Source organism: Balaenoptera musculus, chromosome X (assembly GCF_009873245.2).
Source record: "Balaenoptera musculus isolate JJ_BM4_2016_0621 chromosome X, mBalMus1.pri.v3, whole genome shotgun sequence".
Lineage (NCBI taxonomy): Eukaryota > Metazoa > Chordata > Mammalia > Artiodactyla > Balaenopteridae > Balaenoptera > Balaenoptera musculus.
The window spans coordinates 125028829-125052958 of NC_045806.1; the positions used below are offsets into that span (position 1 = coordinate 125028829).

Sequence of the window (24130 nt, forward strand, 5' to 3'; positions counted from 1 at the left end):
AAATTTTTCACTGTTATTTCTTGCTTAGAAGTCTCAGTTGGGGTTGTGATTTCATGGTAGGCAAATCTGGTAAAAAAAAAAATCAAAGGATGTAGTATTAATAGAGTATTAGTTCCTTTACACTGAACTTGAAATTCTTTCTTTTTTTTTTTTTGCCTTTTCTAGCCAATATTTGCATTTTTAAATGAAGAAAAGTTTGACGTGGATGGATGGATGGTTTATAATCCAGTTGAAGAATACAGAAGGCAGGTAAGTCAGTAGATACTGTAGATGTGGGGAATCTCAAACCTGCCTGGTGATGATATGCCATCAGTCATGCTCTTTGAGTATCAGTAACACCCTTGCTAAATAAATTTTTCCTGGCAGTGGTATAATCTGGCTCATTATGTCTGTCTAGTACTGTGGAACCTACGGGCTCATCCCAGGGCCATGTTCAAGCTGCACTGAAGGCTGCATGGCTAAGTTCTCTTTCCTTCCGCTACGCGAAGAACGTCCGTTATATGTTGTCCATGAAATGAATCAAATACTCAGAGTCTAGAAAAGCCAGACTTCTGTACCTTACTACTCAGGAGTTGATGTCATGATGTATGTATGTATTTGGGAGCTTAACTATTACTGGCAGTTAGATTTCTGTTATATTCATTTCAGTTTAAAGATTCAAATGAATTAGAACTGTTTTCCTGTAATGACTTTTCCAAGAATGCTTTGATGAATGTGTATGAGAATTGCCTTTACTGCCCTCTTAGTAAACTTCACCCACATGCATGTTTATTTGCAATAATAAAGCGGGAGGCTTCATGTATTGTTGCTGTTCGCGGCAAAGGTCTCTCTGCATTTTAAAGAAGATTCCCATGCCTGTTACGGAACAAGAGCTACACTTTGACCTCTGCTGTAACCAAATCATAGGACAGTTAGGAGTTTTGTGATGAGGCTTTTCATAATTCTCCTTCTACAAAGCTCATAAAGTAATTGGGAAGTTTTGTTGAATGAGGTTTGAGAATCAAATCAAGCCCAGTGAATGTAAAGTAAAATCGCAGAACCCTAGACTTGAGAAGAACCTTCTAGCCACCACTTCCACTACCGGGCACCTGGGTTGACTTCCCGGTTTAGTCTTTTTTTTTTTTTAATTAATTTTTATTGGAGTATAGTTATTTTACAATGTTGTGTTAGTTTCTGCTGTACAGCAAAGTAAATCAGCTATAGCACAGGGAACTCTACTCAGTGCTCTGTGGTGACCCGTTTAGTCTTGATCAGTGGTTTGCCTCTGTTCATAAGAAGATTCGATGCTCAGGGATGTGGGTGTGGGAATTTATCTCTAGAGCACATGTGTGCGGTAGTATGTCCTGTTGCTTCCAGAAATCAGCTTTAGTTTGTTGAGTTTTCGAAGGCTGTGTGTACCTCTCATTTTAATAACCTCTATTCTAGGTCAGTTGTGGAGGCAGAAGAAGGACCATTAAAACATCTTGCGTGTTTTGGAGACCTCTGTAGCGTTACGTATTAAAATATTTGCACCTTAGTTTTTGAGTGTTATTGACAATATTAAGACTTACTTTTTAGGGCTTCTAGCTTCAAACAAAACAGTTCCTGTTTTTAAGCTTGTATGCATATACGAACTCTTGAAGGTATTTAGTTCTAGAATGCCATTATATTCCATCTTTTTTTCTTATACCTTTCTGATGGGACTTGTAACTCTCTAATTGGACTCGACATCAGACTCATCTGTCTGGTCCGAGCTCTATAGGGCCAGACCTAAAGATGAGGTACAATTTGCGTCCCCAGAGCAAGCACCCACACGGCTCACTTTTGTGTGTGTACTTGTGTGTTTGTGAGCGTGGGGAGAGAGTTATTCCACCACCTCTGGACCTTGTCCACAGTACCTACAATTTTGTGGGTGGGCGATAGGATGGGAGGTGTCTTCCGTGTCACACTAGCAGTCTGCTTAGAATGCAGATGAGTGTATTTCTCACACAGCCCATAGAGCAGTCACCCATCCCAAACCACTTGATTGAAGAAACTCTTAGGGGGTGGGGAAATGAGCCTCCCCAGAGGGGTTTTCCTTACTTCCCTTCTGTGAATTTCTTCACAAGCTTAGCCTCTTTCTACTTTGGAGCAGGTTGAAGCATTCCCTCTGTTTTGAGTGGGGAGTGGAAGTTGCCTGATTTCTTTTTTACCCTCAATCAGACACAGATGAAGATTACACAGTGTACTTTTCTTTAGGGCGTGGGGTGGTTTGCACAGGTCGGGGAGGAGCTTGGGTTTCTCTTTATTGTACAAGTAGTAGAGAAAAGTTTGACATGAAATCAAGGAAGATCTCAAGTTCAAGAGAATTTGTATTTACCAACGATAGTTTAGAATTCTGGAACCCGCCAGTGTTTTGTCTTGTGTTCTTACATTGTCTGGATTATCGATCTGGCTCCCTTACTATAAATCAGTACACCGTTACTACCCTGCTGTCAGAGGCACGTGCACATTCTGCTCAAAAGAAGAAAGGAGACCCATCCAAGGCCAGATCCAGAGATGAAATCATCAGTGCTGACGTGGACTTCCTTTTTTCCTGCAGGGCTTGCCCAATCACCATTGGAGAATCACTTTTATTAATAAGTGCTATGAACTGTGCGACACTTACCCGGCTCTCTTGGTGGTTCCATATCGTGCCTCAGATGATGATCTCAGGAGAGTTGCAACTTTTAGATCCCGAAATCGAATTCCAGTGAGTACTGCAATTAATATTTTCTGTAAGGAGTGCCTTTTCTTCCATGAGAACAGTAGTCAAGTAATTCAGAGAAACACTCTTTTGGAATTTCAGTCACACAAATAATTATGAAGTGTCCTCTGAGTGCAAAGCAGCAGGCCAAATGGGGAAAGAAGTAAGACGTCACCTACCTTCCAGGAGCTCGCGATCAAGGACAGAGAATGAACTCAAGTAATTCTTATACAGGAGAGGGTACAGGTAACGCCAGGTGGAAAGGAAGAAGGAAGGACAAGGTCTCTGTGGCTTGTGTCTTTGTAGCACAATAAGTGACAGGCGTTAGGCTCTGGGTAATGTCGGTTGAGTTATGCTGGAAACCATGCACTAGCCTATGTTATGGAGCCTATGAGTATAGGCTTTTACGTACCACCTTTATTAGGATTCGTCTCTCCTCATCACGTTTGTAAGCTGCCTTCATACCATTAGCAACCTGGGGTCAGGTGCAGACTATCCCAAACTATATTTATGGTATCACTGGACCTAGTTCATAAATTAGTCTTTGGTTCTTAAATATTTATGTACGAGTCACCCTGTCTACTCTGTGCCCATAAATCTTGTTGGCTAAAAATTTAGAGAATTTTTCCCCTCTGTTAATTTCCAGGGCATGTCATAATAAGTACATTGTCTTATTTTGTTTTGGTTTGATTTTGAAAAACAAGGGTTGAAAAATTAAGATTTAATGTCACGTTGCCTTTAACTTCCAAGTCTAGACATTTTTGTCCCTAAAAGGATATTTGTGTGAAACTTTTGTTATGCTATCAACATAATATGAATTGTAACTTTTTTAATGCACTTGCTTCGCTAAGCATGAGTGTCCGTTCATATCTTCAGGATGTATATTATACTTGAAAGTATGTTCTTTAGCTCATTTTGCTAGAACACTGTGCTAATGAAGCTAAAATTACCATTTCGCTCCTCTTGTGCTCCACCCCTGCCCTGGCTAGCTGTCTTGCTAATCCATGCCTCACCCACAGGAGAACTGGGCTAGGATAGTGTGAATTGATTTTGTTCACTCCTTCATTCAATTAATATTTATTGAACATCTACTGTGTGTGCGTGCGTGTGTGTGTGTGTGTGTGTGTGAATTTCACGGGATCAGGGGTAGGAGAGGAAATGAAACAACTGAACCCAGTCCACTGTGCTCAGGCTGCCATCTTGATCCAGTGGTTGCCCCAGTTCTGAGTGAATGGGAGCCCACCGTACAGCAAATAGAATGCTTAGCTTTTTACTTAGCCATTTTATTGATCCTTCTTACTTTGTGATGGCCACCAATTTGCATTTATTTTTCCTAAAAAAAACTAAGGTTGGGCTTCCCTGGTGGCGCAGTGGTTAAGAATCTGCCTGCCAATGCAGGGGACACGGGTTCGAGCCCTGGTCTGGGAGGATCCCACGTGCCGCCGAGCAACTAAGCCCGTGAGCCACAACTAGTGAGCCTGCGCTCTAGAGCCCGTGCTCCGCAACAAGAGAAGCCCGCGCACCACGATGAAGAGTAGCCCCTGCTCGCCGCAACTAGAGAAAGCCCGCGCACAGAAACGAAGACCCAACACAGCCAAAAATAAATAAATAATAAATAAATTAAAAAAAAAAACTAAGGTTAAGCTGTCCATCACCTCTCTATCTTTATAGATTACCATGCTTAATAATATCTAGTAATAGATAATGTACTCTTTCTGATATACCTTCTAACCACCTGACTCTTGACTATAACCCAGGAAATATATTTGCTTTTGATATGAAATCATTAATATTTGATATTCAGTTCCTTTTTTTAAAAAAAAAGCCATGTAAAGTTATAAAAAGCATTGATGAGAAAGCAGTCTTGTTATGTTGTCCATAAATAAGATGCAGAGTATTATAAAATATCACTGAATAACAAAATAATCCACATGCATTAGTGTTCCCATTAATGGTTACATACTCCTTTGTTCTCAAACAGGTTGGTCTTAATGTTATTGAATTCTTTAACATATAAGTAATACATATTTATTTTAGACATTTACAAAAATACTGGTAAGCCTAAGGGAGACTGCCACCTAGTGAGATCCACAGTTACGTGCTTCCAGACTTCCTTCTATGCATACATATTTTTATTTGAAAAAAAGGAAATTATTCTGTGGTTTATGTCTCAATCTGCTTTTTCTACACCGATGACTCTCTGTTCATGTGCCAGTGTGTAGATGTACTGGGTAGATTGACAGAAAACTGTCAATCAGTTTTCTATTCCTATTATAAACAGTGCTGTGATAAACATCTTTTGGTGGCTAAATATTTGTGTACATCCTTAACCATCCTTAGCCTAATATCGTAGCACATACTTTAAAAGCACTCACGGTAGTTGATGTTGTGAAATTTGCATTACTTGTACCTGGTCAGCTATATAGCAAGCATCCTTTTTATAAAGGTAGTTGAGATCCCAAAAGAAAAAGCAGGTAAGAGGTGAAACAACTCGTAAGAATAGCATTTCTTAACATGGCCTGGTGATTCCAGTCTTAAATCTCCCAAGCAGAGAGAAGAAGGGCAGAAGAACGGAGGGCACGGGAGGAACAGGGCAGTTTCTTGCATATGACCTGATTTAAATTTAAAACTTGATGAGGGTCTTTATCAAATAATAACTGTCTTGTATGTGCAGCAATTTGCTCTTTTAAAAGTGATCTCATATCGGGAATTCCCTGGTGGTCAAGTGGTTATGACTCCACGCTTTCACTGCCGAGGGCCCAGGTTCCAGCCCTATGTTGGGGAACTAAGATCCCACAAGCTGCCCAGCGTGGCCCCCCAAAAAAAGAGTGGGGACTTCCCTGGTGGCACAGTGGTTAAGAATCTGCCTGCCAATGCAGGGGACACGGGTTCAATCCCTGGTCTGGGAAGATCCCACATGCCGTGGAGCAACTAAGCCTGTGCGCCACAACTACTGAGCCAGAGCTCTAGAGCCTGCAAGCCACAACTACTGAGCCCGAGTGCCACAACTACTGAAGCCCGCACGCCACAACTACTGAAGCCCACATGCCCAGAGCCCGTGCTCCACAACAAGAGAAACCACTGCAGTGAGAAGCCTGTGCACCGCAAAGAAGAGTAGCCCCCGCTCGCCACAACTAGAGAAAGCCCACGCGCAGCAACGAAGACCCAACGCAGCCAAAAATAAATAAATAAATAAAAATTTTAAAAAAAGAATGATCTTGTATCAAATCAACATGTTGTAGACCTTAAATTTACATAGTGTTATAGGTCAAGTATATGTCAATAAACCTGAAAAAAATTAAATTAAAAATACATAGATACTTAAAAGCGATCTCACGTCTTTTCCCTCTTGGAGGCAAAGCCATAGGAGGTGGGCAGGGCAGGTCTCACCTCCACGTTGTAGATTAGAAAATGGAGGTTGAGGGAGGCCAGTGCTTGTGCCCAGGCCTCCCAGGCCTGAGCCTTTGGACTCTTAGTTGGGGGCCACAGTGGTATTTTGACTGGGCCCTGGCAGGCACAGAGACTCAATTGAATGAGTATTCATTCGTATTATCATATAATCTTTTCTCACTAACGTGTTGTCATTATTATACACAGTGATTTTTATGAACATCAGTGCTCGTCATTTGCCATAGTGGGGAGGTGACTTCAGAGACCACAGCGTACTTGGCCTTGTATTAAGTGAGCTCGAACACTTGTGCTTCTGGGGTTCTTGTGTCTGCTTTTCATGGGTTTTCGTACCCTGTGCTGGGTACACGCGTTCTCCATTCATCCGCCCAGCAGCGTCATGCCGTCACGTGGCTCCGCATTTGATGAAAGAGGGAAAGGACGCTACAGAGGCTGTGAACTCAGTGCCCAGGTCAGAGCCACCTCAGAGGTGCGCCTGCCCCGGAGCACATGCTGTCACCCACCACACTTACCTTCCCGCTTCTGCTTATTTTATTTTATTTTTCTCTTCTAACAACTTTATTGAGATAGAATTCATCTATGAAGCAATTCATTCATTGAAAGTGGACAGTTCTGTAGCTTTTGCTCTATTACATTTTTAGCTTCCTTTTACAGGTCTTGTTTCTCAGGTGCTATGAACTGAGAGACCAGGTAGCAAGTGTGCTGGGCTTGTGTGTAAAATTGGAGAAGGTTGATTCTGAGTAAAGGCTCAGAGCTCTCCCAGGAGGCGGGTGTCCAAGCTTCATCGTGGAGACTCTGGCAGCTCTTTGGCTGTCCTGAGATCCTGTTTGCTTCCTTTGGGTTTTCAAGCCCCTGTGTTAGATTCTAGAATTGAGACTGTTGGGAAAATGACCTGCAGATGTGAGGTACCGGGGTGGTTTTCTTTACCTCTCACCTTTTGCTAAAGCTGTTTCTGGGTGATGACAAATCCAGTGCAAGCTACAGGACTGAAATAAAATATCTGAAGCTTTCTGTTTCCTTTAAGTGATATAACTATTTTAGGTAAGCATTTAATGTTTTTAGATGTGGTGCGAATTAAGAAAAGACCAGTAAAGCAATTGGTTATTCTCATTGGCTCTGAATAGTCATCATCGTTAAATGTGTGTTTCTGGGCACACATGGAAATGGCAGGTGAACAAGCATCCCGTTTCAGCAAAATGAGATTCACTTCATCATGATTGTTAGTGCTCTCTTTTTTTTTATAGTTTTAATTGTTTTGACATTTGGTTCTTTCTCGATAGCTTAAAATTTCTGAACCAACCGTAGGTGCTGTCATGGATTCATCCAGAAAACAAGACGGTCATCGTGCGTTGTAGTCAGCCTCTTGTTGGTATGAGTGGTAAACGAAATAAAGATGATGAGAAATATCTCGACGTCATCAGGGAGACGAATAGACAAATTAACAAACTCACAATCTATGATGCTAGACCCAATGTAAATGCAGTGGCCAACAAGGTAAGTATATTTAATGACATGGTAGAAACTTGCCTTACATACAGTGTGCAGTGTTCTACATGAAGGTTGTTGCCATGGCGTATCAACATGTGGGTTTAAATTAAACTTCGCTTAAAGAGGAAAACGAGTTCACTGAACGTAGAAAGTAGTTTTAATCACAAAACATATCTTAAAAGTTGAATACATTAAAACCAAATGAAAATAAGCTTTAGGTAAACTAGAAGTCTAGAGCTGTAGTGAACTTGGGAAAGAGTTAGAATCTCTTTGGAGCCCTTTAGGCTGTTGACAGTCATTCTCAGTGTATACACTAGTGAGGCATCTGTGAGGATTGTGGGAAGCTGTAATTGTTAAAATCCTAAATTTGTAGCTTTATCTAAGCATTCTCTTCACTATACTCAGAAATGTGTGTTCTCATTTATATGAGACAATCCAAGAAATGAGTAGATCCATGTATGTGAATTTTACAGTTACACACATAATGGTAATATTTTCAAAGAAATCTGTCTCAAGGGTCTTCTTGGCCTTCTTAAGTAGAGTATGCAGACTGCCCTAAAGTTGAATGACAAGGCAGTGTTGCCTGCAGGACCCCTCAGCAGATGCTCAAGGTGGAAGGCTGTTTGCCCCTGCACTACAGGGCCCAAGATTCAGAAATACCTTTGACATTCAGTTTCACCTTTTTGTTTTGTTTTTTTTCCTTTCCTTCTCCCATTGCCAGCTGTCACTTATAAGTATTCACAGTGGGCCTGCCCCATTCCACCTTTCAGATGTATGGCTTCTTGTCAGATATAGGCTTAAATTTCATCATCTTGAATATTTTGCTTATCCCAAGGTCATTTATCTGGCATCTTCAATTATTCAGAGCACAAGACAAGAACCTGAAAGCAAAACAAGTCCTCAAGCAGCTCAGATAGATGCAGTAGCTTCCTAAATGGACCCTGTGATGTCTGTCTACACAGGCGCATGTGTGGGGCTCCACTCATAATTATTTGCACACAGATTGTGCACCTTACACATTTACTTTTGGACCCGGTATTTGTTACTGCAGTTGGTTTTGTTTTACATAACAAAACTGATATTGAAATTATTTGTAAAGCCATCAGGTAGCGAAATCGATAAATAGGTTAGGAAATATAAGACAACATTTAGGAAATTAAGTCTAAATATGAATATCTTGTTGTATTATCCTTACCTTTATATTTCTGTTCCTGCTATCCTTCAGGTATAATTCAGAGTTGAATACATGTATAAAATGAAGTATTTCCATGTATACATTTAGCCTTAAACAGATATCATATAACATTACAATGGGGTATTTAGAAAGAATATTTTAAAATATATAAAATGAATAACTTTATTTTATTAACTCTAAAGCTCATTGTTGTAGCAGTAGAATTCTTGAATGCCTTTTTAACACTCAGGAAATACGGCTGTGTTTCTAGTCCATTTAGGAATGAAGGGAAGGAAAAAATTAAGGAAAAAAACCTAGGCTTGAAAGATCTGTGCATCATTCTCTAAAAAAACACACTCAGGTTCCCCTCCTCCCTCGGCTGTGTCTTCCTAGTCATCTGTATCCATAGCAACAGGCTGTGTACGTGGTTGTACTAGGTAACGTGGGTTGTTCTTTTTTGTTGAAGAGAACTGAAAAGAAAACTTCAAAACTAATCAGAGATGTGGAATTTGAACTTTTGGGAACTCAGTCTATGCTTGACTAATTGATTTTTACCCTTCTGAATTCTCTCCTCTTTGGACCTAATTGTTCTGCCCTTGTGGATATTTAGAAATTTACAACCCCATAATGTAACAAGCAACATTGCACCATTTTAAATGAAACAAAAAAACAAACAAAGGAAACCTAGAGGCAGATAAGATCCAGCAGCCTGTGATGAATTAAAGTGGGACTGTGTCAATGTCTGTTTTTGGCAGAAACTTTGGCAATGAATTATTACTTTTTCCTCCTATCATCTTCAGTGATCTATGAAAGAAACTCCAGAGTTAGGAATGTCTTTGAAAATCACTAACTGTTTACAAACCACATGTACAGAGAAACAGGTCATGTGTCCGTGGGAGGGTAACGTGTGTCGTCGTTGTGTGAGACGCTTGCAGATCCAGTTCGCAACAGTGACTGCCAGGGGGATAGGTGCACCTCTGTTGTGACCTCTGATGGCAGCTGCAAGGTGTTATTCCCTGAGGTAGGGGTAACCAAGGAGAGGGGAATATGACCCATTTGTATATGGATTCATTAGCTGATAACTATTTAAAAACAACAAAGTGAACGTTTATTGTCTACTTACTACTGATGCCATTTGCAGCAAGCTTTAAAAACACATTTCTGTCTAAATAAAATACAATTTCTTACCTAGAGTCTGTGGAGATCAAGGCTTCTGGCTTGTACATAGGTCTCCAGGTTTGAAGTTCAAGTGGTAGCCTTACTTCTATTGCAGGAAACCTTCTCTGACTAACCCCGGAAAAAACCATAGGATGTGTTGGCCCTTCTGTCCCGAGCTACAAGTTTATATTCCTTCTATTGTAAATGAAAAGAGAAGAGGTATTCCGTGGCAATGGCAGGCATGTCGCTTGTCTGTCCGTCCCCTGCAGGCACTGCCAAGATAGTACAACTTGGCTTTGACTATTTACTTACCTTTACTGGTGAGTTTACATATTCATATGTTTTTATGATGTTAATTAGCATCCTTCCATTTCAGCTTGCTTTCTTCGCAGGTCCCTGAATAATTCAACTTTTTCTTAAAAGGCCAGAGGCCACATGTTCCATGGCATTTTAAAGCGTTAAGCAGAATGCAGCCAGGTTCCTAAACAAAGCTGGAGCGTTTCTTTTTGTCTTCGTGGAAAACGGGCATCTTCACGACCCTGTGAAAGGGAAGTGACGTCCACCCTAGCGGGTGGATGCTGGTAGGCGCCGCGGCAGGTGGTAGCCATCTCGTCCCCGCTTGAAACCTTTTGTCCCTCGAGGGCCCACCACGTGCAGCGCTGTCCCTGGCTGTGAAGTCAGATGACTTAAATTCTGCTGCTTACCTCTGACTTTGGGGGTAGTTAAACAGCATCTCTTCTCATTTTCAAAATGGAGATAGTAATACCTGTCTTGCAGCATTGCTGTTAAGAGTTAGATAAAATTATGTAAAGCAAGAATCACAGTATCTGGGATGTCAGAGGGGCTCATTAAATGGTGGCTGGTGTTAGCTGTTATAGAGCCTGGCTCCTTTTAATCTTATGAGACCTAGGTAGTAGTATCCCCTGTTCTACAGGAGACAACATTGAGGCGCAGAGAGGTTAAGTGCCTTGCCCCAGATCACACAGCAAAGAGGGGCTGAAACTGAGCTGTCGACCTGGGTCTGTCTGTCTCCAAAGCCAGTCGTTCTCCTCTAGCCCATCCAGTCCCGTGGGAGCCTGCCCCTGAAGAGCACTGTTCAAATCCGATGGAAGACAGCGACCATTCACACCCTGCTCTTGCCTTTCCAGATCCGGAAGAAGAGCTAGTAATTATAGAACATTTTGAAAATGACTTTTTCTCGCAAATACAGATCCTCAGGAAATTGCCAGCTCGCCATCTTTTTTCCCTAGCTCAAAGTGTGACTGATGTTGTTGAGGCCTAGTGTCAGATAGGAAGTCAGGTCACGTCAATGATTGTATCTAAGTTGCAAGTTTTTAGGTTGAGATTTGGAGGACCAATAACCTTTGAAATATTTGTGTAAGTTACTGAAGAAATAGAAAACCCAACTTACTGTTTTGTGTATCTTATTGTTTCTTAGGCAACAGGAGGAGGATATGAAAGTGATGATGCATATCATAACGCCGAACTTTTCTTCTTAGACATTCATAACATTCATGTCATGCGAGAATCTTTGAAAAAAGTCAAAGACATTGTTTATCCTAATGTGGAAGAATCTCACTGGTTGTCCAGTTTAGAATCTACTCACTGGTTGGAACATATCAAGGCAAGTATATTTTTTTGAAAAAAGATACACATATATAAAAAAGAAAGTAATGGTTTAGTGGATCAGGAAATTTTTTTGATTCCTTAAATTAAAAAAAAAACTGAACGGTGAGAGAGAGAATATTTGTTGTATATGGCTCTACATTTGACAATTTTGTGTTTCTTTATAATTTGCTTACTTAAATTAAAGATTTCACAATATTATCTCCAGAATATTTTTTAGAGTTTGTAGAGATGTCACTTTCCAACTCGTCAATAGCAAGTAGTTGAGCCTTTCACCCAGGTTTATTTAGGAGTAGATAATTTATTATTGAACCATTACTGGGTATGACCCTCAAGAACCTAGAGCAATTGTTTTTATTGAAACTTATCTCAAATTGACTTTGTTTAAAGAATGAGTTTTGTGTTTTTATTATATTCAATCCTTCATCTTGATAGACGCATCAAAAACCTCCATTCTTTAAAAGTACTTGAAGTTGGGACTTCCCTGGTGGCGCAGTGGTCAAGAATCTGCCTGCCAGTGCAGGGGACACAGGTTCGATCCCTGGCCCGGGAAGATCCCACATGCCGCGGAGCAACTAAGCCCGTGTGCCACAACTACTGAGCCTGCGCTCTAGCGCCCGCGAGCCGCAACTACTGAGCCCACGAGCCACAACTACTGAAGCCTGCATGCCCAGAGCCCATGCTCCACAACAAGAGAAGCCACCGCAATGAGAAGCCCACGCACCACAACGAAGAGTAGCCCCCGCTCGCTGCAACTAGAGAAAGCCCATGCGCAGCAACAAAGACCCAACGCAGCCAGAAATAAATAGATAAAATAAATAATAATTTAAAAAAAAAGTACTTGAAGTTATGTGAGGGAACTAACAATTTTAGAAGTCACCATTTAGTTCTATAAACAAACAAAAAGCCAACCTTAAATAGGTGAATTATTAAGATAGAGTGTTTTCTAGTCAAAATTTATTTTCCAACTTGATAGGAGTTATAATTTTAGTTAGTCTCTCGAACTTTCGGGGTTTTTTTCATAATTTATCATCCTCAAAACTGAATTGCAAAAAATCTAATTGTGACAACTAAATGTAATATGGTATCCTGGGTAGGATTCTGGACTAGAATAAGAGAACATTAGGTAAAAACTAAGGAAATATGAATAAAGCATGGCCTTCATTAAAATTAAGTTTATTAATAATTTAATAATATATCTATATTGGTTCATAGTTGTGACAGATGTACCATACTATTTTAAGATGTCAATAATAGGGGAAATTGGGTCGAGTATATGGGAACCTTCTGTAGTACCTTTATAACTTTTCTGTAGATTTTGAGAATGGCTCTTCAAGGGCTTTTATAGACAAAGCAAAAAGATACAGTTTAGGTGGGTTTAAATTTTTTTTAAATTTTATTTATTTATTTATTTATTTATGGCTGTGTTGGGTCTCCGTTTCTGTGCGAGGGCTTTCTCTAGTTGCGGCAAGCGGGGGCCACTCTTCATCGTGGTGCGTGGGCCTCTCATTATCGCGGCCTCTCTTGTTGTGGAGTACAGGCTCCAGACGCGCAGGCTCAGTAATTGTGGCTCACGGGCCTAGTTGCTCCGCGGCATGTGGGATCTTCCCAGACCAGGGCTCGAACCCATGTCCCCTGCATTGGCAGGCAGATTCTCAACCACTGTGCCACCAGGGAAGCCCTAAATTTTTTTTTTTTAATTAATTTATTTTTTGGCTGCGTTGGGTCTTCGTTGCCGCACACGGGCTTTCTCTAGTTGCAGCGAGCGGGGGCTGCTCTTCGTTGCGGTGTGTGGGCTTCTCATTGCGGTGGCTTCTCTTGTTGCGGAGCACAGGCTGTAGAGCTCACAGGCTTCACTAGTTGCAGCGTGTGGGCTCAGTAGTTGTGGCTCGAGGGCTCTAGAGCGCAGGCTCAGTAGTTGTGGCTTCACTAGTTGCAGCGTGTGGGCTCAGTAGTTGTGGCTCGAGGGCTCTAGAGCACAGGCTCAGTAGTTGTGGCTCACAGGCTTAGTTGCTCCGTGGCATGTGGGATTTTCCCAGACCAGGGCTCAAACCCGTGTCCCCTGCATTGGCAGGTGGATTCTTAACCACTGCGTAGGTGGTTTTAATTTTTTAAAGGAAATAACCACACAGGTCTGAAAAGGTAAATATACTGGTTGGGGGTACCATTCACTCCTCACTTGAGCAAGAAAAGAACCACAGTTATGTGACTGGCTCAAGGTGAGACATGTTGAAAATGGAATGAGGTTTCAAACCCAGGCCTGTGGTCATGGAGCCTAACCAGTACAGGCTACAACATGGATGAACCTCGAAAACATTCTGTGAGTGAAAGAAGCCAGACATAAAAGACCACCTAATGTAGAACTCCATTTCTATGAAATTTCTAGTAAAGGCAAAACTGTAGAGACAGAAAGCAAATCAGTGGTTGTCTGGGGCTGAGGGTGGGAACAGAGATTGGCACTCGGAACTATTTTGGGTAATAGAACTGCTCTGCCACTGGATGGTGGTGATGGTCGCAAAACTGTATAAATTTATTAAACCTTATCGAAGTGTACACTTACAGGTAAATTCTACTGTTTGTAAAGTATACTTCTGTAAATACTTAAATCATCAAAAAATGACATCAGAGCAGTAGCTCTTTGTATGCATACATTTAGTCACTGGTAGGTCTCAAATTTCTACCAGAGGCTGTCAGTTTATCTTTAAGTAAGGATTCTGCTATTTATGAGCCACATAAGAGTTCATATCTTGTCAATTTAAAGGCCAGAAGGTGATTTCCATTGTATCATGCCTTTAAGGTCTAGACTGGACCTCTTGGGCCAGTGATTTTTCTAATGTGATCACTGTTATGGGTTGCACTGTGTCCTCGCAAAATTTATATGTTGATGTCCTGACCCCCAGTACCTTAGGGTGTGACCTTATTTGCAAATAGGGTCACTGCAGATGTGATTGGTTAAGATGAGGTCTGACTGGAGTAGGGTGGGCCCTTCATTCAATAAGGCTGGTGTCCTTATGAAAAGGGGAAATTTGGACACAGATACATGCTCAGGGAAAATACCATCTGAAGATTGGAGTTATGCTGCCAGAAGGCAAGGAACTAGCAGAAGCTTTGAGACAGGCCTGGAACAGGTCCTTCCCGAGAGCCTTCAGAGGGCGCATGACCCTGCCCACACCTTGATCTTGGACTTCCAGCCTCCAGAAATGAGAGATAATACATTTCTGTCATTTAAGCCACCCAGTCTGTGTGACTTTGTTACGACAGCCCTAGTGAACTCGTACAATCACATATGTGAAAGAAAGCTTGAAATGCAGTTTGGCTTTTCGTGTATTTGTCTTGTTTTTTAATACCTACTTGCATTCGAAGGCAGTTTCTGTAGAGGAAAAGCAACAGACCCTGCAGCTTCTGGCCTTCTGTTTTCAGAACTCTTTCTGTTCTAGATGTTAATAGTATTTTAAAACGGACTTTAACTAGGGCTAAAAGCTGTAAGTTCAAATTTAAGCAGTCCCTCCCAGCTAGCTACTGACTCGCATGTTTTTCTTTGGCAGCTCGTTTTGACGGGAGCCATCCAGGTCGCAGACAGGGTTTCTTCAGGGAAGAGCTCAGTGGTGGTGCACTGCAGCGATGGATGGGACAGGACTGCCCAGCTGACGTCCCTGGCCATGCTGATGTTGGACAGTTATTACCGGAGCATCGAGGGCTTTGAAATATTGGTCCAAAAAGAATGGATCAGTTTTGGACATAAATTCGCATCTGTAAGTAAACAATAAAGCTAGTTTTTTAAATGTCTGATCACCACCGTCTGGGATTAGAAATACTATTTGTGAAACCAGTGATTTCCTTTTAAAAAGAAAATCTGAGGAGTGTAATAAAAAACACTCTGCAGGTTTGAAAATGTGTGACGCCTTGGGTTTAGCCAGTCTTTTTAGGAGACATGTTTGTCCATCTGCGCTATTTACAGTTTCGCTTGAAAGTAATACAAAAAGTGTTTAAATTGAAATTGTGCAAAAGAAGGAAGATACTCCTTTCTCAACTAATATTATAACTATTAGAGCCAAATATTTTGTAGAAATGCTAGACTTTCTGTTGAGGCTTTTACTATTCTCTGATAGACATTTTGAAAACCAAAAGAACCTATTAAAATTCCTATTTCTTTTGAAAACCAAAAGAACCTATTAAAATTCCTATTTCCTATTTTCCTAAAGAACCTATTAAAATTAAATTTCCTATTAAAAGGGTGTCTTGTTTCCAGACACCCTTTGAATAAGCATTTTGAACAAGTTCCGCACATGATCCTCATGAAGAGAATCCATAGACAGTTTCAGAAACACTGCTGTGTAGCCTTGTAGCCTTCATCTAAATTTCACAAGTAGTGTGAATGGCATCGTCAAGTAGAAAGAGTCATTGTTTAGTAAATGAATAAATGGTGAGGTTTTTGTCTTGTTTTTGAGAAAGAACCTTTTTTTAAAGAACTTTTAGTTACAATAATCACACCCTTTTGGACATGGTTTCAAGACTTGAAACTTTGGGATTGGTCCCTTAGCAACTGGTAACTTAACTCTACCTGCAGCTGCCCACGACTTGTACAAAATTCCAATCGGATAAAATAGTTGTCATGTTCACATAGCATCATGATGCTTTCTCAGTTTGTATTGATATATTATAGAAGTTTATATACTTAATTTCCGTTATTTTGAAACCATACGTTATTTTCTGTATTGCCATGGGGAAAAAAAAATACTATTCACTCTCTGAGAAGCTTGGCGTTTGGAACGCAGATTGCTGAGTTGTGATTGTCACATTTTGTGAGTTATATGCTTCCTCAGTTTTGTACCCAGAGATTAAAACAAATCATCACTTCCTTTCAGAGAATAGGTCATGGCGACAAAAACCACGCCGACGCTGACCGATCTCCTATTTTTCTCCAGTTTATTGATTGTGTATGGCAGATGTCAAAACAGGTAAGGGATATTAGGATGAAAATACATCTGACTTAATGTTTAAATATTTTGATATAATATCTGGGATTTGCCTCAGAGTAACACAGGGTAGAGACAGAGATGCAACAAGTTTGGCCACGTGCAAATAATTGTTGAAGCCGGGTGATGGGTACACGGGGTTCACTTTTTTTATTCTCACTACTATTTATATTGACTGGGAGTTTTCATAATAAAGTTTTAAAATTTTAATATTTAACTGTACTCTCTCTGCTAATGGAGGAGCAGCATAATTGACAATAGCAAGTCGTCTTTTTCAATTCATCCTACGCTGGCATTTGTGTATAGGCGTGTCTGCTACCTTAGACTACCATAAATAATTAAACCATCCAGTGTGTCCTGTACGCTCAGGAGAGCCCAGAAAATGGGCTTATTTTCCCTTTTTCCCTCTTTATTCCTTTACTTGATGCTCAGTTAAGCTCTTCAGCCCTGTGCAAAGCACCAACAGGTGAGCTCTAGCGTGCCACAGACCACAGCCTCAGCTGTCCTCCTGGAACATTTATGCACCTCTTCTCAGCTCTATGCGAGATCAGCCCCATGTTTTCATGCGTTGTTCGCTTGTTTGTTTTTGTCTAGTTCCCTACAGCTTTTGAATTCAATGAACGGTTTTTGATTGTAATTTTGGATCATCTGTATAGTTGCCGCTTTGGTACTTTCTTATACAACTGTGAATCCGCTCGAGAGAAACAGGTGAGTGTTTAACATCTTTAACATCTTTTTAGTTAAAGACTCACCAAAATGTGTTTAGTCTGCTGTGAAATAACAAAGAATTTGATAGCTTGGTTTGTGGTTAATGCAAAGTTTCTCATTCTGTACCCCAAGCTTGGGCGTTTTCACTTCAACCAGGGGTTATTGAGTGTGTGGTGTTTATTTCAGGGGTAAGACATTGACTTTGCCTTCAGGGAGTAGGAATGACATTTTTGTTGAGGTGTAGACGATTTACAATATTGTATAAGTTTCAGGTGTACAACACAGTGATTCAATAGTTTTATAGATTATACTCCATTTAAAGTTATTACAAAATAACAGCTATATTTCCCTGTGCTACATATCCTCATAGCTTATTTATTTTATACCTAATAGTTTGTACGTCTTAATCCCCTACCCCTATCTTGCCCCTCCCACCTTCCCTCTCCCCGCTAGTAACCACTAGTTCGTTCTCTATATTGGTGAGTTTGTTTCTGTTTTGTTACATTGGCTCACTTTTGTTTTATAGATTCCTCATATAAGTGGACACATACAGTATTTGTCGTTCTCTGTCTGACTTATTTCACTTAGCATAATACCCTGCAGGTCCATCCGTGTTGCTGCAAATGGCATTATTTCATTCTTTAATGGCTGAGTAATATTCCATTGTATATACATAGCACATCTTCTTTATCCAGTCATCTGTTGATGGACAGTTAGGTTGCTTCCATATCTTGGCTATTGGAGTAGGAATGGCTGTTAAAGGCATGCAAGGTCACCGTCCCAAAATGCCATAAAAATGTCAGTAAGGGAAATTTTTTTTTAAAAGGCATAAACCCACAAGAACAGGGGGAAATAAGGAGACACAGCAACAAACTTGGAAGCTGGAAACTTAGTAGATAAGTGGGAAATAACTGTACTTGAGAAAAGTGACTCGCAAACCAGCAGTGGGGAAGCCAAGAACCAGGCCACTTTGCATCGCAGCAACCCCATATGACTCAGGGGTTCTGGGGCAAAGGTGTACCAGCGTATGGGGCAAAGAGGGAAGGGTAAGATAACCTGAAGGTCTGTTTAGAATAAGCAGGTAGCTTCCCCAGATCACCTCCACTTGTCTCTGGAGTTAAGGACAGAGGTTTCTTCTCGAGAGAGGGTGAGAGTAGGCATCCGGGCTGGGGACCTGAGTGTCCTCAGGGGATGAGGTGAATGGGAAGAGCTGGTCTGTGAGAGACCATGTCCCCTGCTCACTCCCAGCATTCTGGCAGCAGGTCCTTATCTTTCAGGTGAGAGGCTGTTGGCAAGAATGGGGAGAAAGTGGAACCCTTGGATGTTGCTAGTGGTATGTACCCAAGAGGAATGAAAACAGGGGTTGAAACAAAAACTTAGACACAGATGTTCATGGCAGCCCTACTCAGAATAGCTAAAAGACGTCAACAACCCCACTGTCCATCAGCTGATGAATAGATGAACTAAATGTGGTCTATCCATTCAGTGGAATATTATTCAGCCATCAAAAGGAATGACGTTCTGATCCATGACACAAATGGAGGAACCTTGAAAACATGCTAAGTGAAAGGAGCCAGACACAAAAGGCACATATTGTATGATTCCATTTATATGAAACGTCCAGAAAAACAAGTCCATAGAGACAGAAAGCAGATTTGTGGTTGACAGGGGCTGGAGGGAGGGGAGAATGGGGAGTGACTTCTTAATGTGTACAGGGTTTCCTTTGGGGATGATGAAAATGTCTTAGAACTTCATAGAGGTGGCAGTTGCACAACATTGGGAAAGTACTAAAAGCCAGTGAATTGTAGACTTTAAAATGGTGAATTTTATGGTACGTGAACTACACTTCAATTTGGAAAAAAAAAGAAGGAATCATCTCTAGAGAAACTGACTAGCCCAAGAAGAAGGACCTAAAGATTACCAACAGCTAGGGTTCCCCATGGTGAAGCTCAAGTTGACAAGCCTCATGACTTCAGAGCTTACATAATAGCAACAAGCAGGAGGGAAATAAAACAGCTTGGAGAAAATAGTTACCATGTAGGGTGGGGAGAAACCTAGACAGTAAGCTATCAGTTAATATCCCAAGAAAGATAGGAAAATATTGGTACCATGAAATAATAACAGGATATTATTTAGAAGGAATATTTAGAGATAAGAAAACTTGAAATTAAAAACGTGCTATCAGGGACTGCCCTGGTGGTGCAGTGGTTAAGAATCCGCCTGCCAATGCGGGGGACACGGGTTCAAGCCCTGCTTGGGGAAGATCTCACATGCTGCGGAGCAGCTAAGCCCGTGCGCCACAACTACTGAGCCCGCGAGCCACAACTACTGAAGCCCTTGTGCCTAGAGCCCGTGCTCCGCAACAAGAGAAGCCACCGCAATGAGAAGCTGGTGCGCCGCAACAAAGAGTAGTCCCCACTCACCACAACTAGAGAAAGCCCACACGCAGCAACAAAGACCCAACGCAGCCAAAAATAAATTAATTAATTAATTAAAAAAATTGTGCTATCAATAGAAATTTAAAATTCAGCAGAAGAGTTGTAAGATTAGGTTGAAGTCTCCCAATAAGTAGGGCATAGAGACAGGTAGAAAATGGAGATAAGAACACTAGATCAGTTCTGGAGTCCAATATCCAAATCATAGGAGTTCTAGAAAGAGAAAATAGGGAAAGAAGAGCAGGAAATCACCGGAATAATGTGAGAATATTTCCCAGAATTGAGGTGTGTGAGTTTCCACATTGAAAGGCCTACCGAGTGCCCAGGCACAGTGGACAAGAAGAGACCCACAGTAAAGCACATCTTTGTGAAGTCTCAGAACACCAGGGAGAAAGGAAAGACCCTTCAGGATTCCGAAGAGAAGAAGAGTGGGTTATTTGCAAAGAAACAGAAGTCAGGAAGACTTTGAATTCTTCAGCAGCAATATTGGAAAGTAGAAGTCAGCAGAGCATTGCCTTCCGAATTTTAAAGGAAAATGGTTTCAACCTAGAATCCTCTCACCACCCAGCTGTCAACCAGATGTGAAGTAGACCAAACATATCCTCAGACATACATGGCATCAAGAAAGAAGACTGCATGGAGTTCAGGAAGCCAGGAGCTCCAGTACAGAGAGGCCAGAGGGAAGCCTCAGAGGGCGAAACAGAAGAGACTTCCTGAATGAGAGCTGGGTGCATGGCGTGGGGGTGGCCGGGGCAGCTCCCTGCTCCCAGGATGCACCTGGGGACTCCAGATGTGCTGAGTGTCCTGATCAAAGTTTTAAAGACATTGGAGGAAGAGTTTGGGGTTGAATGAGTGATAGATGCCAGGAGAAGTAAGCAAGCAGAATAGACAGCTGTTAAAGGAAAACAAAACCAAAAATTGGACAGGGAAAGAAATCAGAGTAGAAAAGACATGACTTCCCTGGGAATAGCATTTGCTGAGTCATAGCAATCTAAACCCTAAACATGGATCTAACCAAAGCAACGCTGTTAACTGGGGGTCTGAGGCAGGGTAGAAGGTGTGAGCACAGCAGGATGGGGAGGAGCCATTCTCACTGTGGCAGTGTCAGGAGTTAATGCCTGTAACTTTATAGTCAACAAGTAGCAAGAAAAGGGTGTTTCTCACAGGTGCGGAGGTAAGTACCAAATAACGAAATCAATTTTAAAAATCAAACACAGTTGCTTGGGGGAGAAAGGTGAGAGACTACTTTTTTCATAACAAACCTTGTCAAGCTGTTTGACTTCAAATCAACTGTGTGTATGTATAAAAATAAAAACAAGCATGCAAATAAACACAAGGCAGTGTAGACTGTGGCATCAGAAAGGGACAAATGAAGTCTTAGGTGGATCCCAAGGAAGGCAAAATTATGCTGCTATTATTACCGTTCACATTCACGAAATGTGTATGTTCAAAAAATTTCTTCAGTCACTTATTTCAAGCTGTTCTTTTCAGCTTCCAGTTTTAGCTTACTGGTCCTTTCTCCTTGACATCATTACTAGGAAGAGTTTCCAATTTTGCCTTCAGTAATTTTAATATTTGTATTTTTATTTCCCAAGTTTTGATTTTCCTCTACTTATGATCAAAATGGGTAAAAATCTATAGTTAACAAACAATGAAGATGTGAATATCTGTATGAGATGATGGACACCAGACTGAAAACTGAAGATTCAGTGAAGTCAGTTATCCACGTGTTTCAAATATCTGGATACTGGCATGATGCATTAAACATCTGGATGTTTGATTAACATAACGCTTTGTCTAGATGCCTACTGTCAAGTAGACACAGGTTGAGATTTTGTAGTTCTAACAAACACAAAAATGGAAAAAGTCAGCGAGATCTTATGATAATTTTTCTTGCTGCTGAATTCAAAAGAGCGTACTGCCCATCTGTTCATAAATGTTTTCCCTAGCCAGGAATAGTCTTCTTAGGTCAGTGAGCTGCATTTAATGTTAGAGCATCCTTCCCCTCTCTCTTCAGGCAGAAACAGTGGCTCTCAAGCCATTATCTATGCAAATACTGGGAAGTGGTGCTCAGCACTCCCAGGCGCAGAAGGCTTTTTGAGCTATTATGGGGATAATGTACGTGTGTGATTCAAGTTGATGCTCAGCTGTATCGCCGCAGCCTGCAAAATGGTTTGTGTACCGGGGTGTGTTTTTACTTAGGCTTTCCACTTTCTCTTTCCTCTAGAAAGTTACAGAAAGAACTGTTTCTTTATGGTCGCTGATAAACAGTAATAAAGACAAATTCAAAAATCCCTTCTACACTAAAGAAATCAATCGAGTTTTATATCCAGTTGCCAGTATGCGTCACTTGGAACTTTGGGTGAATTACTACATTAGATGGAACCCCAGAATCAAGCAACAAGTAAGTGAAGTAGCGTTGTGAATTACAGTGATGTCGACTGAGTACTACTTCTGGACTTAAATAATGTTATGTAGTACATTTAAAAAAATTTTTATTTTATTTTAAATTTTTATTGGGGTATAGTTGATCTGCAATGTAGTGTTAGTTTCAGGTGTACAGCAAAGTGAATCTGTTATGCATATATCTATATCCACTCTTTTTTAGGTTCTTTTCCCATATAGGCCATTACAGAGTATTGAGTAGAGATCCCTGTGCTATACAGTAGGTCCTTATTAGTTATCTACTTTATATATAGTAGTGTGTATATGTCACTCCCAGTCTCCCAATTTATCCCTTCCACCACCTTTCCCCTTTGGTAACCATAAGTTCATTTTCTACATCTGTGACTCTACTTCTGTTTTGTAACTAAGTTCGTTTATACCCTTTTTTAAGATTCCACTTACAAGCGATATCATGATATTTGTCTTTCTGTGTCTTACTTCACTCAGTATGGACAATCTCTAGGTCCATCCATGTTGCTGCAAATGGCATTATTTTGTTCTTTTTTATGGCTTTTCAAAAATATTATGAAAGGAAAAACAGCAGACTAAAAAAATGACACTTGCTTTTATTTTTTTTATTTTTTATTTTTTGAGTTCACTTGGCTCAACTATTTTATTGACTTAAGCATCTGTTTTTAATGGGTTTTTTTTTAACATCTTTATTGGAGTATAATTGCTTTACATTGTTGTGTTAGTGTCTGCTGTATAACAAAGTGAATCAGCTATACATATACATATATCCCTATATCTCTTCCGTCTTGCATCTCCCTCCCTCCCACCTTCCCTATCCCACCCCTCTAGGTGGTCACAAAGCACCGAGCTGATCTCCCTGTGCTATGCGGCTGCTTCCCACTAGCTAGCTATTTTACAGTTGGTAGTGTATATACGTCCATGCCACTCTCTCATTTCGTCCCAGCTTATCCTTCCCCCTCCCCATGTCCTCAAGTCCATTCTCTAGTAGGTCTGCGTCTTTATTCCCGTCTTGCCCCTAGGTTCTTCATGACCATTTTTTTTTTTTAGATTCCATATATATGTGTTAGCATATGCTATTTACTTTTCTCTTTCTGACTTACTTCACTCTGTATGACAGACTCTAGGTCCATCCACGTCACTACAAATAACTCAATTTCGTTTCTTTTTATGGCTGAGTAATATTCCATTGTATATATGTGCCACATCTTCTTTATCCATTCATCTATGACACTTGCTTTTAAACACAACTTTAGTTAAAAATTGTTTTTAATTACTAAACCATTTATTTTAAAAATTTTATTTATTTATTTATTATTTTTGGCTGTTTTGGGTCTTTTTTTTTTTTTTTTAATTGTTTTGTTTGTTTTTTTATACTGCAGGTTCTTATTAGGCATCAATTTTATACACATTAGTGTATACATGTCAATCCCAATCGCCCAATTCAGCACACCACCATCCCCACCTCACCGCAGTTTTCCCCCCTTGGTGTCCATATGTCCATTCTCTACATCTGTGTCTCAACTTCTGCCCTGCAAACTGGCTCATCTGTACCATTTTTGTAGGTTCCACATACATGCATTAATATACGATATTTGTTTTTCTCTTTCTGACTTACTTCACTCTGTATGACAGTCTCTAGATCCATCCACGTCTCAACAAATGACTCAATTTCGTTCCTTTTTATGGCTGAGTAATATTCCATTGTATATATGTACCACAACTTCTTTATCCATTCGTCTGTTGATGGGCATTTAGGTTGCTTCCATGACCTGGCTATTGTAAATAGTGCTGCAGTGAACATTCGGGTGCATGTATCTTTTTGAATTACGGTTTTCTCTGGGTATATGCCCAGTAGTGGGATTGCTGGGTCATATGGTAATTCTATTTTTAGTTTTTTAAGGAACCTCCATATTGTTCTCCATAGTGGCTGTATCAATTTACATTCCCACCAACAGTGCAAGAGGGTTCCCTTTTCTCCACACCCTCTCCAGCATTTGTTGTTTGTAGATTTTCTGATGATGCCCATTCTAACAGG

At 40.7% G+C, this 24130-nt stretch overlaps 1 protein-coding gene across 5 annotated transcripts in view; it reads left to right on the forward strand.

Annotated features, from left to right (window-relative positions):
• The window catches only part of MTM1 (myotubularin 1), a 104329-nt gene that overhangs the window by 66977 nt on the left and 13222 nt on the right, over positions 1 to 24130 (forward strand). For all 5 annotated transcript variants that reach the window (XM_036840095.1, XM_036840096.1, XM_036840094.1 and 2 more), the window contains 8 exons: positions 166 to 249; positions 2561 to 2710; positions 7418 to 7606; positions 11371 to 11556; positions 15104 to 15310; positions 16424 to 16516; positions 17129 to 17242; positions 21905 to 22081. In XM_036840095.1, the coding sequence (XP_036695990.1) occupies positions 166 to 249; positions 2561 to 2710; positions 7418 to 7606; positions 11371 to 11556; positions 15104 to 15310; positions 16424 to 16516; positions 17129 to 17242; positions 21905 to 22081 (1200 nt within the window). The remainder of the gene's footprint in view (positions 1 to 165; positions 250 to 2560; positions 2711 to 7417; positions 7607 to 11370; positions 11557 to 15103; positions 15311 to 16423; positions 16517 to 17128; positions 17243 to 21904; positions 22082 to 24130) is intronic.